This window comes from Chiroxiphia lanceolata, chromosome 7, assembly GCF_009829145.1.
Source record: "Chiroxiphia lanceolata isolate bChiLan1 chromosome 7, bChiLan1.pri, whole genome shotgun sequence".
In the NCBI taxonomy this organism is placed as follows: domain Eukaryota; kingdom Metazoa; phylum Chordata; class Aves; order Passeriformes; family Pipridae; genus Chiroxiphia; species Chiroxiphia lanceolata.
This window is the reverse complement of record NC_045643.1, coordinates 38,371,334-38,387,706: the sequence shown is the minus strand read 5'-3', so window position 1 is coordinate 38,387,706 and position 16,373 is coordinate 38,371,334. Positions and strand designations below refer to the sequence as shown.

At 41.3% G+C, this 16,373-nt stretch overlaps 1 protein-coding gene across 1 annotated transcript in view; it reads left to right on the top strand.

Moving 5' to 3' along the window:
- Nucleotides 1-16,373, top strand: part of NEB (nebulin) — a 100,992-nt gene that overhangs the window by 37,191 nt on the left and 47,428 nt on the right. Inside the window, exons 55-77 of the mRNA XM_032694029.1 lie at nt 43-354; nt 882-1,085; nt 1,405-1,509; nt 1,995-2,102; nt 2,972-3,283; nt 3,751-3,954; nt 4,261-4,365; nt 4,857-4,964; nt 5,606-5,917; nt 6,366-6,569; nt 7,316-7,420; nt 7,587-7,694; nt 10,755-11,066; nt 11,923-12,126; nt 12,326-12,430; nt 13,000-13,104; nt 13,193-13,504; nt 13,795-13,899; nt 14,150-14,248; nt 14,424-14,525; nt 14,862-14,969; nt 15,776-16,087; nt 16,192-16,296. Coding sequence (XP_032549920.1) covers nt 43-354; nt 882-1,085; nt 1,405-1,509; nt 1,995-2,102; nt 2,972-3,283; nt 3,751-3,954; nt 4,261-4,365; nt 4,857-4,964; nt 5,606-5,917; nt 6,366-6,569; nt 7,316-7,420; nt 7,587-7,694; nt 10,755-11,066; nt 11,923-12,126; nt 12,326-12,430; nt 13,000-13,104; nt 13,193-13,504; nt 13,795-13,899; nt 14,150-14,248; nt 14,424-14,525; nt 14,862-14,969; nt 15,776-16,087; nt 16,192-16,296 — 4,056 coding nt within the window. The remainder of the gene's footprint in view (nt 1-42; nt 355-881; nt 1,086-1,404; nt 1,510-1,994; nt 2,103-2,971; nt 3,284-3,750; nt 3,955-4,260; nt 4,366-4,856; nt 4,965-5,605; nt 5,918-6,365; nt 6,570-7,315; nt 7,421-7,586; nt 7,695-10,754; nt 11,067-11,922; nt 12,127-12,325; nt 12,431-12,999; nt 13,105-13,192; nt 13,505-13,794; nt 13,900-14,149; nt 14,249-14,423; nt 14,526-14,861; nt 14,970-15,775; nt 16,088-16,191; nt 16,297-16,373) is intronic.

Genomic DNA, 16,373 nt, shown 5'->3' with positions numbered 1-16,373 from the left:
GAGGTGAGCTGGAAATATAAAACATCTTGTTTTGTATTTCAGTACAAGTACAAGGAAGGGTATCGGAAGCAGCTGGGCCACCACATCGGGGCCCGCAACATCGAGGACGACCCCAAGATGGTGTGGTCGATGCACGTGGCCAAGATCCAGAGCGACAGGGAGTACAAGAAAGCCTTTGAGAAGACCAAGACAAACTTCAGCAGCCCTGTGGACATGCTGGGGATTGTGTTGGCCAAGAAGTGCCAGGGGTTGGTGAGCGATATCGACTACCGGCACTACCTGCACCAGTGGATCTGCCTGCCCGACCAGAACGACGTGATCCATGCCAGGGAAGCCTATGACCTGCAGAGTGATGTGAGCTCTCTTTCATGTCATTTTTGATATTCTACACAGGTGGATCAGGCCAGCACATCCTGACGTGGTAGAACCAACTTTTCCTTTTTAAGTTTCATGTCTGATTGAAACTCAGATCCTCAATAGGATACATTAGTTAATCGATACTTGAATGAACTCTTGTATTTCCAGATTTGGACTATTTGTCATTTTCATTCTGTGAAACTTGAGTAATGGTTGCACTCTTTGTGTCCATTCAATGCAGGTTTTTTTCTATGATTTTCTCTGGGGCTTTGAATTTGTTTGAATTAGTTGATAAAGCTGATTTATCAAAGCTTACTTATCTGTTAAAAGAATCACCATGCAAATTACATTATTATTATTATTATTAGAATAACCTTTGTGTGTTTTTTGATGGGTTTTTCTAGTGACAGAACTACTACGGGGAAATGTGCAATTGCTCACGTAGTCTGGGATGTGCTTATTTATAATCCTTTTAATAGTTGATCACACTTGCACCTAAATAACGGGCTTTCAAATCTTTTCAGGCTGTTTACAAATCAGACCTGCAGTGGCTGCGGGGCATTGGTTGGGTGCCCATTGGTTCCTTGGAAGTGGAGAAGGCCAAGAGGGCGGGGGAGATCCTGAGTGACAAAACCTACCGTCAGCACCCGGACACCATCAAGTTCACCAGCATCCCAGACTCCCTGCCGATGGTGTTGGCCAAGCAGAACGCAGACACCATGAACAAGGTGAGTCCTGAGTTGATTAGGTGACACATCAGCAGCCTGTGCCTAAACCCCAGAGACAGGACTAGAGCTGTACTGAGCCCAAGCAATGCTGAAGTGGTTTATTCATTCTCCTCAGTCAATGCAGCCATTTCCTAAGTGTTGTTAAATTCCCTCAGATAAATTCTCCCTTTGTTGACGTTATCTCTGCCTAATTACCTACCCATTTATCCATGTTATATTTCCTATATTTTTACCTGCTATGCTCCATGTTTTCACTGATTCTTGAGATATTACCCTCTCTTGGAATGCCATATTTACCTCTTCCTCTCTTCCCTCTCAGCGTTTATACACTGAAGCCTGGGATAAAGACAAGACCTCGATTCATGTCATGCCTGACACCCCAGAAATCCTACTGGCCAAACAAAACCGAGTGAACTACAGTGAGGTGAGTGAAACTAAGGGGGTGAGACAACTAAGGGGTTTCTGGCAAGTACAATCTTGTCACCTCTGGCTTTCAGTTAATATTAAAATATTGTCAGGTTGCTTAGTCTCACAAAGAACCAGCTCCAGTGCTGAAATTATAGTTGTTCTTTCACTAGAATTGACCTCCTGAGTACCTAATCAGCTTTTTAAAAGATATTTTCTGCCATATCAATAAATCATTTCTACAGCCAGATATGGAAATAAATAATTTTTCTTTCCCTTCCCTGAATTATTTCCATTTCCCAAATGTCTACAATAAAATTACAAGGTCTTTGAAATCTGCATTTTATTATTTTCTAGAGAAGATGGAGCTGTATTCAAGTTATTTAAGTTGCCTGAAGATCAAATATATTGTTTGGGGACTTGAATAATTTTATTACTCAGATGTGCTTAACTGAAATGCAGTTTTGTTTTTGAAACAAAAATGTGATTTTGTTTTTCTCTCAGAAAATGTACAAACTGGCCTTGGAGGAATCAAAGAAGAAGGGCTATGATCTGCGTTTTGATGCCATTCCCATTCAATCTGCCAAAGCCTCCAGAGAGATTGCCAGTGATGTAAGCAGGGGTATTTTTATGGATTTGGAATACCAAACAAGAATAAGAGTGTTTGTTCCTTTCTTTGTTCATGTCCTACTTTACATGATAGAATAGATAGTATTAAATCCCAGATTCTACCACATGCCTTCAGTGCACAAAAGGAATTAGTGCATAAAAAGGAATGGGTAGCCAGTATTTGTATGCATGAGTTTTATATCACTGAAATAAATAGATGGAAAAATGTGAGGATTATTTATATGCCCCTTGAAATAGTTCCACGATCTCCATGGATGTTCAAATAGGATGATCAAAAAGGCATTTGAGTCAGTGCTAGGGTTTGTCAAATTAATTTCTGATTCCAAAAATACTTCTGTTTAAGTGTCATATTCAAGATGTCTGAACACAAAAACAGGGGTAAAACTATGTAATGACTAGGACAGGTTTTGCTTCTGGGATGAGGCAACATCACTAAGAGAGGGAGAAAAACAGATTTTTATGCTCTTTCTTTTTCTGTCATGGTTGATATTGTATCACATTAGATATTGTATTAAGACCAACTCATATCATCTTCATCCAGGTGTTTTGTACAAAGGTTTTAAAATAAGTTAATACTTATAATTTAGTCCTAACAGTAAAGAATGTGGAATATCAAACTTATTAGAATGTGATGTTACAAGTTTAGTGAATTGAACCTGTGATATAGGTATATCAAAAATGTGAGATAACTATATCTGATAAAAGTGCCTTTTATGTGAAGATCAGTCCAATAGTAGAAAGAGATGAATAATATTTTTATCTCAAGAAAATACTAATGAATATATTAAACTGTTTGAATTATTTTTTAACTTACCAATACACTAAGTGACTCTGAATGTCCTTTGTTTCAGTACAAGTACAAGGAAGGGTATCGGAAGCAGCTGGGCCACCACATCGGGGCCCGCAACATCGAGGACGACCCCAAGATGGTGTGGTCGATGCACGTGGCCAAGATCCAGAGTGACAGGGAGTACAAGAAGGACTTTGAGAAGACCAAGACAAACTTCAGCAGCCCTGTGGACATGCTGGGGATCGTGTTGGCCAAGAAGTGCCAGGGGTTGGTCAGTGATGCCGATTACCGGCACTACCTGCACCAGTGGATCTGCCTGCCCGACCAGAACGACGTGATCCACGCCAGGGAAGCCTATGACCTGCAGAGTGATGTGAGCAAATCCTTACATTTGTAATCATAATTAAAGATACAGGGTCTTCTATACTCTTAATTTTAAAATATACATTATATGCCTTAGTTGCTTCATCAGATTTGTTGGTGGAGGTGAAATGTTCGTTACATCATCAAACTTATGTTTAATTGTATTTCCTTTGTCCTTAACCTGAGGTGTAATTGTATTTCATCAAATTTATGTTTAATCCCATTTTCCTCAGTCCTTAACCTGAGGTGTAATTTGTGTGTAACTGGTATTTTTAGCGTGCTCCAATAACTCTGCTCCTTTTTTTATTTAATCATTATTTTACTTCATCTTCAAAAATAGCAAGTGTTTTCAAAACCATGTCCTGGTATTATGGGGAAACGTGCAATTGCTCACATAGTCTGGGATGTGCTTATTTATAATCCTTTTAATAGCTGATCACACTTGTACCTAAATAACGGGCTTTCAAATCTTTTCAGGCTGTTTACAAATCAGACCTGCAGTGGCTGCGGGGCATTGGTTGGGTGCCCATTGGTTCCTTGGAAGTGGAGAAGGCCAAGAGGGCGGGGGAGATCCTGAGTGACAAAATCTACCGTCAGCACCCGGACACCATCAAGTTCACCAGCGTCCCAGACTCCCTGCCAATGGTGTTGGCCAAGCAGAACGCGGACACCATGAACAAGGTGAGTCCTGATTCCAGTTTCCCAAGTGTTGAATTCCCTCAGATAAATTCTCCTTTAGTTAATGTTATCTCCACCTGACTAAACACAGAACTCTGTATCCCTGCTATATTTCAGAGTATCACAGAATGGTTTAGTTAGAACAGACCTTAAAGATCTTTTTCTTCCAACTCCCTGCCATGGGCAGGGACACCTTACACTAGAGAAGTTCCTATAATTTTAATTAATATGCTCTGTGTTTTTCCTTGATTTCTGAGGTATTACCCAGTTTAGAATGCGATATTAATCTCTTCCTGTTTTCTTCCTCAGCGTTTATATACTGAAGCCTGGGATAAAGACAAGACCTCGATTCATGTCATGCCTGACACCCCAGAAATCCTACTGGCCAAACAAAACCGAGTGAACTACAGTGAGGTGAGTGAAATTGGAGAGGGGAGACAATTAAAGGGTTTCTGGCAAGTACAATCTTGTCATCTCTGGCTTTCAGTCAATAGTAGAATAATATTGTCAAGTTGTTCAGTGTCAGAAATTGCCAGTTCCAGTGCTGAAATCAGATTTCTTCTTTCACTGGAATTTATCTCCTGGATATCTAATTGGGCTTTTAAAAGATATTTTCCACCATAAATGAGAAATCATTTATATAGCAAGTTGTGAAATCAATAATTTAACTTTTTAAATGTTCCTTTCTTTGCCTTCCCTACATGCTTTCCATTTTCCAAGGGTCTCCAATATACATACAAGGTCTTTGAAATCTGCATTTTTTTTTATTTTCTAGAGAACAGTATTGAAGTGGCGTGAAGATTAACAGTATTGTTTAGGGACTTCATTTTTTCTATTACGGAGTTGTGCTTAACTGATGCATAATTTTGCCTTAGGAACTAAAATGTGGGTTTTTTTCCTCACAGAAAATGTACAAACTGGCCTTGGAGGAATCAAAGAAGAAGGGCTATGATCTGCGTTTTGATGCCATTCCCATTCAATCTGCCAAAGCCTCCAGAGAGATTGCCAGTGATGTAAGCAGGTTTTATTATTTCCAGATGGATTTGGGAATGGAAAAGGATCAGAATGTTTGTTCTGTTGTCTGTTAATGTCATACTTCATAGAATAACTAATATTGAAGTCTGTTTTCGTAGTGATTCTACCACATACCTTCAGTGCATGAAAAGAAGGGGTAGCCAGTATTTTATGCATGAGTTTTATATCACTGTAATAAATAAATAGGATAATGTGAGGATTATTTATATGTCCCCTGTAATAGTTCCATTGATGTCCATGGATGTTTAAGTAGGATGATCAAAAAGATGTCTACGCTAGAGTTAGTCAAGGTAATTTCTGATTCAGAATAGGAAATACTTTAAAATCTCTCCCCAAAAGAGACATATTGGTAAATCAATTCTAGAAGTTCAAATGCTTGTTTTTTTCCAGTGGAAAAATATGTTCTGTAAAAGTGTCATACTGACATTCAAAATGTCTCAGTACCGAACCAGGAAAAAAATATATGCAATGACTAGGACAGGTTTTGATTGAGGATGAGGCAACATCACTAAGACAGAGGACAACAGATTCTTATGCTCCTTGTTTTTCTATCAAGATTGGTATTTAAATGGCTTGTGTTAAAAATTAATATATATATGTTTTTTGTTTTGTATTTCAGTACAAGTACAAGGAAGGGTATCGGAAGCAGCTGGGCCACCACATCGGGGCCCGCAACATCGAGGACGACCCCAAGATGATGTGGTCGATGCACGTGGCCAAGATCCAGAGTGACAGGGAGTACAAGAAGGACTTTGAGAAGACCAAGACACACTTCAGCAGCCCCGTGGACATGCTGGGAGTGGTGTTGGCCAAGAAGTGCCAAGTGTTGGTGAGCGACATCGATTACCGGCACTACCTGCACCAGTGGATCTGCCTGCCCGACCAGAACGACGTGATCCACGCTCGGCAAGCCTATGACCTACAGAGTGATGTGAGCAAATCCTTATATTTGTGATCATAATTAAGAGTCTTCTAAACTCTTAATTTTTCAAATACACATTATATGCCTTAGTTGCTTCATCAGATTTATTGGTGGAGGTGAAATGTTCATTACATCATCAGATTTATGTTTACTTGCATTTCCTTTGTTCTTAACCTGAGGTGTAATTTTATTTCATCAAATTCATGATTAATTGTATTCCTCAGTCCTTAACCTGAGGTGTAATTTGTGTGTAACTCTGATATTTGTGGTGTGCTCCAATAACTCCATTCTTTTTGTTATTTTGCTTCATCTTCAAAAATAACAAGTGTTTTCAAAACCATATCCTGCTACCAGAAACACACACAGTTGTTCATATTGACTAAGGTGTGCTTATTTATAGTTAGTTTAATTCTGAATCACATTTGCACCTATATATCAGACTTTCAAATCTTTTCAGGCTGTTTACAAATCAGACTTGGAATGGCTACGAGGTATTGGATGGGTTCCTATTGGTTCCTTGGAAGTGGAGAAAGCCAAGAGAGCTGGAGAAATCCTGAGTGACAGGAAGTACCGTCAACCTGCAGACAAAATCAAATTTACCAGTGTGACAGACTCCTTGCCCATGGTCTTAGCCAAGCAAAATGCTGAGATAATGAACAAGGTGAGCTGTTGTTTTTTTTTTTTTGTCTAAATCACCAGTATTACCAGCTGATAGAACTTGTTCATGAGGTGAAAAATACAACATACAAAGTAAGACTGAAGACTTTTGCTGTGGACTTAAAATGAATGTCCAAATTCAGCCACTGAACAGGAAAGCTCTTATTTGAGGGCTCTGTCTGAAGTGAGCACTTGGTAAAAATGTACAGAAAAAAGTCACCTAAATCACGTATTTTTTAACAGTACTGCTGAATGATGAACAACTTATGAGGAAACAGCTGATGTTCTCTGGAAGTGAAGTTTCTGGAATGTATCTCAGAGCTGGAGGATAAAATCACTAAGTACCTCATCCTGCTCCTTTTTAAGGAACAGAATCAAACAGCTTATACAGATACAGCAAAATAATGAATATAGTTTTTCTCATACAGCAGTTTCTCAGCAATTCAAAATCAACCAATTGCTGCACCAACTTAGCTTGAGAAATAAGGACAAAGTTTCCTTCTTGAGCTGTTCAGTCAGAACCTTTGCTGAATCAGGGTATTTTATTACTTGAACTACCCATAGCCGTCTGTAAAATAATTTATTTGGACAAATGTATTAGTTTGGTTATATATGTGTATATAGTTCTCCTTCAAGGTTACTTTTCTATCATGGATATATTTTTTATCACTGCTGGTTTCAAATCTGTGGTGTTTCCATCATGACACACATAAAGGAATGTTTCTAAAGGACTGTTTTCCTCTCTTGTAGCGCTTGTACACAGAAGCCTGGGATGCAGACAAAAAAACCATCCATGTCATGCCTGACACACCAGATATTCTGTTAGCCAGGGCCAACGCAGCCAACGTCAGCAAGGTAAGAACATTTACACATTTACTAAGCTAAGGGAAATTCAGAATTAAGGAAGCATTTCTTTAACTATAAAGAATTACACATTGATGAACACTTCGAGAAAAAATTATGAAATGTAGAAACCCCTTGTTAAATATTGATAAGCCATTTTCTGTCTTCTCTTGTGTAGAAACTTTATGTACAAGCCTGGGAAGAGGCCAAGAAGAAGGGTTATGACATGAGAGCGGATGCAATTCCAATCCAAAGTGCCAAGGCATCGAGAGATATCGCGAGTGACGTACGTTCTTCCTCATGCATTTTCAGTTACCTGGAAAACAGGAATACGTATCTTTGTGATCAGCAGCAATATGAAATTATGGGACATTCACCCCAGCTTCTGCTAATACTTCTTTTTGCATTTCTTAGTACAAATACAAACAAACCCACGAGAAGGAGAAGGGACACTACATCGGGCTCCCCAGTGCCAAGGACGACCCCAAGCTGGCCTTGGCCGCGCGGGCCATGGCGCTGCAGAACGACCGCCTCTACAGGAAAGGCTACCACGATACCAAGACCCAGATCCACATTCCCGTGGATGCCCTGTCAGTGCAGGCAGCCAAGGAGTGCCAGACACTGGTCAGTGACATTGACTACAAGCAGTACCTGCACCAGTGGACGTGTCTTCCTGACCAGAACGACGTGATCCACGCACGGCAGGCCTACGACCTGCAGAGTGATGTGAGTGGGAATTACTTAGGGAAAGCTTTATGTCTGTGGCTCTGTTTGATAGTGACTGGCCAAATATCCAATCAAATGCACATTCATGACCCTTCACTCTGTCCTGCTGTGTTTATTTTGTCCTTTCCAAATCAGCAGTTCTTTCAGCCTGGGGGACAAAAATATTCTGGGTGGTTCATAAGGAGGCTGTGTTTCCTTGGGCTGCTATAGAATGTTTGCTCACAGCCTGCTTGTAGATTATGCCCCTGGTTTGCATGTAGCCAATATCTTAAAAGTATCTTTTTGTTGCTGTGAAAATCATGGGTTTTGCTGTGTGTGGGAAGCACCTGATACATCACAGTGTCATTGGCTGTTTGTTGTGTAACTATGTGAGAAGGAATTTGGGGAAAGCTTTATGGGAAGTCCCTGCACAAAGAGTTAGAACCACAGAATTCCAGAATGGTTTGGGTTGGAAGGGACCTCAAAAATCATCTCGTTCCAGCCCCCAAGGTCAGGGTCACCTTCCAGCAGAACAGATTACTCAGAGCCTCATCCACACTGGTTTTGAACATCTCCAGGGATGGAGAATCCAGAACCCTTCTGGGCAAAGAGCTGTCTGTGTAATGCCAGTAACCCTTGGTTTGTTTGCAGCACGTGTACAAGTCTGACCTGGAATGGTTGAGAGGCATTGGCTGGCTCACAGAAGGGTCTGTGGACGTGGTGAAAGCCAAGAAGGCCCAGGAGCTCCTCAATGACCGGTTGTACCGCACGCGGCCCGAGCAGCTCAAGTTCACCAGCATCACTGACTCCCCTGACATTGTCCTGGCCAAGACCAACGCCATACAGCTCAGCGATGTAAGCTCACCTTGCACTTCCCTTTCACTTATGGGGTGGCATTTCTTCTCTTTGTGGTGGGCAGTAGAATTGGAAATTAGTCACTGGAATTACCCAAGAATTCCCGTTGGTGTTTTAACCCCCATGGTGAAATGCCATTTTTCTTCCTTTCCTCTCAGCGTCTGTATCGTGAGGCCTGGGATAAAGACAAGACACAGATCTCTCTACCTTCTGACACTCCTGTAATGCTACAGTCCAAAGTCAACGCTCTCAACATCAGCAATGTAAGAAAATTAAATGAAATGCTTGTGAAGTGTTAGGAAGTTAACAATGACAATTGTTCTTCCGGTTTTTGGCCTGTGTCTTTTAGGTTTTGTTGTAAATGGTGATGCACAAAACCCATTTTCTAATGTGCTCGTAAACAAGAAATTACATCCAGGGGCTCTTTAGGCTGAGAGGTTGTGAGTTTGTGAGCAAACTCCGAAGTTCAGTGTGCAATCCCTGCTCCCTTTGGCACAACCTCCCAAATACTCTCCATGGAAGAGTTTTTGGAGTTTGCAGACTCCTCAACCCTGACAGGTTTTGCAGACTTGTGTAGTTTCACCCACTAGTTTTATGGGATTTACACACTGGAGATTTTGTACAGCTGGAAACATTTCCAGCAGGTTTTGACAGGGGCTTTGCCTGGAACATGTGTTTCCTCCCAGCCTTTCTTGCTGTTGATAGCATTAAATGTTTTTCAAAAGCACCTGATGTGACTGGATTAGGAATGAAATATTTCAAGTGCCCTTGCAAAAGACATTTCACTTCCCCTGTTTTTGTCTTGCTTGTGCTTTGATTACTGTATTTTTCTGAGTTCCTTATAGTCTGATTCTCAATGGCATTTGGTTTCTGAATTTTCACAGATGTTAAAATAAAAAGTCCTTCATTTACCCACCTGTGCTAATGACAGAGTTGCCAGAAGGGCTGACCAAGCTTCTGTGGACTGAGATGCCACAAAGAAGGAACCCTCATGTTCTTGGGCTTGGTGTCCTGGACAAGCTGGGTGTCTCTAGCACTTTGATTTCTGCTCAGTCTCAAAAATGGATTGAGCCTCTCTACCTACACTCACTTTTTTGATAGGACTAAAAAAGCTGGGAAAGAAAGAAGTCCCTGGCAGCTGCCAGGAGACTTGAGAACTTAAGGACAGTCTAGATCTATTTTGTCAGTAGAACAGATGTTTCTGTGACCCTGCAATCAGGTGTGTGTGAGCAGAGCCTCTGGGTCGTGCACAATTCAGGGCTGGTCTCTTAGAGGGGACACAGTGAGGTGTTTTCAGGAATATTCCTGCTGCCTCTTTGTGTTTTGGATCTTGCACCTGCTTTAAGTCTTGAGTTTTCTCCTAAGACTCTTGACAGGATCATTACTGTAACCCTGCCAGTTACAGGGGGCAAACAGGGTAATTCCCAGGGAAGTAGGTTTCGAGGGAAGGAATTTGTACCAGAGAGACTTCGTTGTGTTTGACAAAGGTGATTCATTTCCTTTGCAGAAACATTATCAGAAGGCCTGGGATGAGGCCAAGGCAAAGAGCTATGACCTAAGAGCTGATGCCATTCCCATCAAACAAGCCAAGGCCTCCAGGGACATTTGCAGTGAGGTACAGTCCTCTCCTAATGTGGGGGTGGTGTCTGTCTCTGTGTCCAGCTCAGCAGAACTGAGCGAGGTTCAGTTCGAGGGGCTGAGAGCTTGGGAAGCTGCAAACCCTTTTGTTTGGTGCTCTGTCCAGGTGAGCAATGAGTGACTGCTTGTGTTACCTCTGCACTTCTAGTACAAGTACAAAGAGACCCACGAGAAGCAGAAGGGGCACTACATCGGGCTCCCCAGTGCCAAGGACGACCCCAAGCTGGCCTTGGCCGCGCGGGCCATGGCGCTGCAGAACGACCGCCTCTACAGGAAAGGCTACCACGATACCAAGACCCAGATCCACATTCCCGTGGATGCCCTGTCAGTGCAGGCAGCCAAGGAGTGCCAGACACTGGTCAGTGACATTGACTACAAGCAGTACCTGCACCAGTGGACGTGTCTTCCTGACCAGAACGACGTGATCCACGCACGGCAGGCCTACGACCTGCAGAGTGACGTGAGTATCTCTAGAGGGGTGGTGGTTGCTACTCTTGATATTTAATATATTGCAATCTTGATGGTTTGATATTATACAGTTACAGCAGATTTATCTTTAAACTGTTTTCTTGAATTTTTTGTATTCTGCTCTTTTTCACCTTTAAAAAGCCTTCATTTTTCCTCTAATTTTTACAAAACTTTAGTTGGTATTTGCTGGGTTACATGTGCTTTGGAGAGGATGAAGGATTTGTCTCTCTTGCTTTGGTGGGACTTAGGAGTAAAAGCTATTTGCTGCCTGAAATCAGGTGGCTTTTGTTACTCCTGTTTATTTGAGTCAGCTGGAAATATATTTAATTGGAAAAAACAGTGTAAGGTACAGGTGAAATGTTTTAGAGGCTGATTGAGCAGGAGAAGTCAGTGCAGCTGATTTCCTGACTTGGCTTTGCTGCTTACCAGTCAACCTCAGTCACTGTTCCACTATTCCAATTCTGAGCTTTGAGGTCAGATTCATGTTCCTTGCTTTTTTCCTTGCCAAATTTCCTGGTGGGCATCTTATTTTTTTTTGTTTGGACTTGTATATTGTTGAAATGAGGAGTCTTTTAAAATCTTAATATTCATCACCATTAGCAACAATTCATTTCATTTGTTTCCCCTCTATTTAACTCCACAAGGTTTAGAAGGTGTTGTTTAAGAAAGGAACTACTTAAAACCTGGTTCCCAGATTTAATTTTACTTATTACAGTGGACATCTCTTGTATGTAAAAAGGATTGATCTATCTCTAGCTAGATATGAAACACATATTGCTTTCTATAATGTAAAATAATGAAGACAGTAATTTTAAACACAAGGCTTTTCTTTTCCATGTCTCATTCAGGCTGTGTATAAGGCAGACCTGGAGTGGCTCCGTGGAATTGGCTGGTTGCCCAATGAGTCTCCAGAGATTAAGAGAGTGAAGAATGCCCAGGATCTCCTGAGTGACAACGTGTACCGGACACCCATCGACAGCGTGAAGTTCACCAGTGTGGTGGATTCCCCAGACATTGTCCTTGCTAAAACAAATGCTGAACAGCTCAGCATTGTACGTAACAACCTCCTTAAGTTCCTAAAGGGAGAAATCTCACTGCTAAAATGTAGAATCAGTCAGTGGCATTTTAAGTTCAATGCTTTTCCAAGCTTTTTATTCTTTAGAGATGATAATTCAGCAGAGATTTGTGGGATTTTATGCTGTTGACAAGTGAAATTCCATCATTATAATATAAAATAAACTGTTTTAACAGCCAAAATACAAAGAAGCCTGGGAAAAGGACAAGACCATGATCCATATTATGCCAGACACACCTGAAATCAACCTAGCCAAGGCTAATGCTGTTAATTATAGCCAGGTATGCTTATCATTGTTTTCTGCATTTCCTACTTTCCACATTATTTCTATTACATTCTACTATTCTCTACATTTCTCTGAAATAGTATGTGTGTCCTATGAATTATGTCATTCTAAGATGCTGCTTCCAAAGCTGAAGATTAAGTCACACAAGTCTCATTGAAGTCTGTCCTCATACAGGGCTTGCAACATTACCTTCCCTCTGCTGAGTGTCCCTAAAGTATTTAGATATTTTAAAATAAATTCTTGCATAAAGCTGGTTAAAAATTATTATTATCATGCACCATTCAGGTAATATTTTATTGAAATAGATGTGAGCCCAAGCCATATAAATATTTTCTAAACTTTTACAAACACCCTTCTGTGCTTTATGGGTTGCAAAACTTGTTGCAGGCCCTGTGCATGTTTTAAAGGCAGTGAGACTTGCAGCACAATTTATGGCTGGGAGCAGGAGTCGTGCACAAAAAAATTCATTGGTATTTCAGCACACAGGTGGCAGGAACTCAGTGTTTCTTTAATGGCAAATGGCAGAGCATTCAGCATATGTGTGGCATTTTTCTGTCTCTTCAGAAAATGTATAAAGGAGCTTGGGATGAGTTGAAGTCGAGCTACGATTTGAGAGCGGACGCAATCCCCATCAAGACAGCCAAGGCTTCCAGAGAGATTGCCAGTGATGTAAGTGCCAAGAGACATCTGGATCTTCACGAGCTCTAAGAACTATTTATGATAACTGTTATAATGGTGACCTGTGCTCTGTCCCCAGTACAAATACAAACTGGAGCACGAGAAGCAGAAGGGACATTACGTTGGAGTTCCGAACGCCAAGGGAGACTCGAAAATCCAGTTTGCCCTTGATGTAGCCAAAGTTCAGAGCGAACGAGAGTACAAGAAGTACTTTGCCAAGTTGAGGACCCAGTGCCACCTCCCAGTGGACATGATGTCCATCGTGGCAGCCAAACACGGGCAGACTCTGGTCAGCGACGCCGATTACCGGACGTACCTGCACCAGTGGATCTGCCTCCCAGACCAGAACGATGTCATCCATGCCAGGCAGGCCTACGACCTCCAGAGTGATGTAAGATATCATGGAAACATCCCTTAATGCAGTAATAAGTTGTGTCTTCTTCTTTTGCTTCAGCAATAAATAGTGGGAACCTGCTGAACTCAGAGAATTGTCTTTGCTCTCTGTTAGGAGTACAAAATATATACCACTTACGTTTTGCCAAGTTTAAAGGGTGATAAATTCAGATACAGTGCTCATGTTGGAATTATTGCTCTCCTTTTAACCACTAGAAGTAAGAGCCATTATTTGTGGATCTTGCTGGAGCTGTAGCTAACAGCAGGGACCCTATTTTGTTTTCCCAGGCTGTTTATAAAGCTGATTTGGAATGGCTGCGGGGCATTGGATGGCTGCCAAATGATTCCCTTGGAGTCAAGCACGTCAAATATGCTGGAGATCTCTTGAGTGAGGTAACAAAATGACTTTCAATACTACAATTTTCTTCAGGGTATTAGTCATCCAAAGTATTTTACATGGTTAAATACATTGATTTGTTTCTAATGAAAAAGACAACTGTAGTATTTGCACAACATTGACTGTGCATGGAGAGTTTTCCTTCCATGTAAACCTCTTTGTCTTGAGTCTGTATTCAGAATTGCTGTGTTAGCCAGGAAATCCAGGGGGATCTGACTGTTCTTTCCTTTCTTTCCTCTTGCACAGAGAAAGTACCGCACAAAGGCTGAAACTCTTCCCTTCACCGCGGTGGCCGACAGGGTTGATTATGTCACAGCAAAGAACAGTGGGGAGATTCTCAGTGATGTGAGTTTGCTACCAGGGGTCTGGGCTACATTTGACTTCTAGGACTCTGTACTTAATGTGTTTTGTCTAATAACCCTGCAAATTCGGGGCTTTGTACAGTATTTCATGCATAAATTATGTGTTTTCCAAAGTCTGTGGTGGTGCTAAAAGGCAATTGTTTCTTTCTCTGTTCTAGATTAAATACCACAAAGCCTGGAATGAGGCCAAGTCCAATTATACCCTGACAGATACACCACAGCTGGATATGGCCCGGGAGGCAGCCAGGATTCTAAATCAGGTACATGATCCCTCCTTGACAGTTTCCACTCACATTAAAAACTCTTTTAAGGTATTTAGAAAATCTGCTTTATTAAGAACAACCCAAAGGAAGGATTTGTTATTGTTATACTTCAATATAGGTCACATATATAGAATGGTTTGGGTTGGAAAGGACCTTAAAGCTCATCTTGTTCCACCCCCTGCCATAGGCAAGGACACATTCCAATAGACCAGATTGCTCCAAGCCCTGTCCAACCTGGCCTAGAAATACATATATACATATATATATATATACACACTGTGATCGTTATCAATGTAGTAGTGTTGAATTCCTCCTCACTTTTATTTTCCACAGAATTTATATAAGGAAAGTTGGGAGAAAGAAAAAGCCACTGGGTACCTGTTACCTCCTGACACGGTGCAGATCTCTCATGCCAAGCACTCGAGCGATGTCCAGAGTGAGGTAATGATTTTTCTCCATAGAAAAACAAGTGCTTGAAAGCTCGAAATGTTAAAGGCCTTGAGAATACAACAACAGACTTGGAAAGCTTTCAATCTGGGGTAACATCCAGACTTTTCATGAGCCACTGTCCTCCAAAGAATTCAGCCATCTTGGTGATAATGGGTTTTAGTGCTATCAATGCTGGAAGGTCAGACTGACCCTTCCACATTCACTCTCTCCAGAAACAGTCCTTTCAAAATCAACTGAGGTGGACTTTCATATTTTATAAATGTTAAAAAATTGAAGTGATAATATGATTCTAATATATGGCTCTGATTTCACTTTTTTGGCATATTATGGAGGCTTCCTCCTTGAAAACCTGTAAGCAGGTACACACTTTACGTTTTCAACTTATGCATAATGGATATTAAAATTATTACATGATTCTTTTTTGGAATATACATTTTATCGAAACAGTGTGATCTAAATACCTTAAATAAACACCCACTCTTCAGACAGTCTCAAATAATTTGTTACAAAAATGAGACTAAATGCACTTATTAGCAAACGTTTCCTCTTGTGTTGACAATACTGATTACTGAAAATTGGTAGCATTTCAGTCTAGAAAATGCTATATTTTGAAGTGGGAGGCCTATAAAAAGTAATATTACTGTATGCCTCATATTTTTATCTGGTCATGTACTGAAAACCTAAGGCTGCATTGGACAACTCTGTCTCATCTGCTCTTTGTGTAGCTGTTCCCAGGTTGGAAGCAGACTGGGCACGATCAGCAATGATTTATCCCTATTTCTCCCCTCTTCCATCAGCTGAAATACAAAGCTGAGTATGTGAAGCAGAGAGGTCACTACGTTGGCGTTGCCAAGATGAGGGATGACCCCAAGCTGGTGTGGTATGAGCACGCGGGCGAGATCCAGAACGACCGCCTGTACAAATCCGACTACAACAAAACCAAGTCCAAAATCCACATCCCTGTGGATGCCATGGCAGTTGTGGCAGCAAAGGAAGGTCAGAACTTGGTCAGTGATGTTGACTATCGCCAACACCTGCACCAGTGGACGTGTCTTCCTGACCAGAACGACGTCATTCATGCACGGCAGGCTTACGACCTGCAGAGCGATGTGAGTGATGCTACAGACACACTGGGCCATTCCCACTTAGCACAGTGCATAATTCATCCTGAATTAAATAATTTCCTTCCTCTTTTGTTGTCTTTATGACTCAGAACGTTTACAAATCCGACTTGGAATGGCTCCGTGGCATTGGTTGGATCCCTCTGGATTCGGTGGAGCACAAGAAAGTTAAGAATGCCCAAGAACTGATAAATAAGGTAAGAGAGAACATTTCAGCAGTGGCACAATGAGCACTGCTTTCTCATACCCAGTGTTTAAGATGTTATTTCATCTC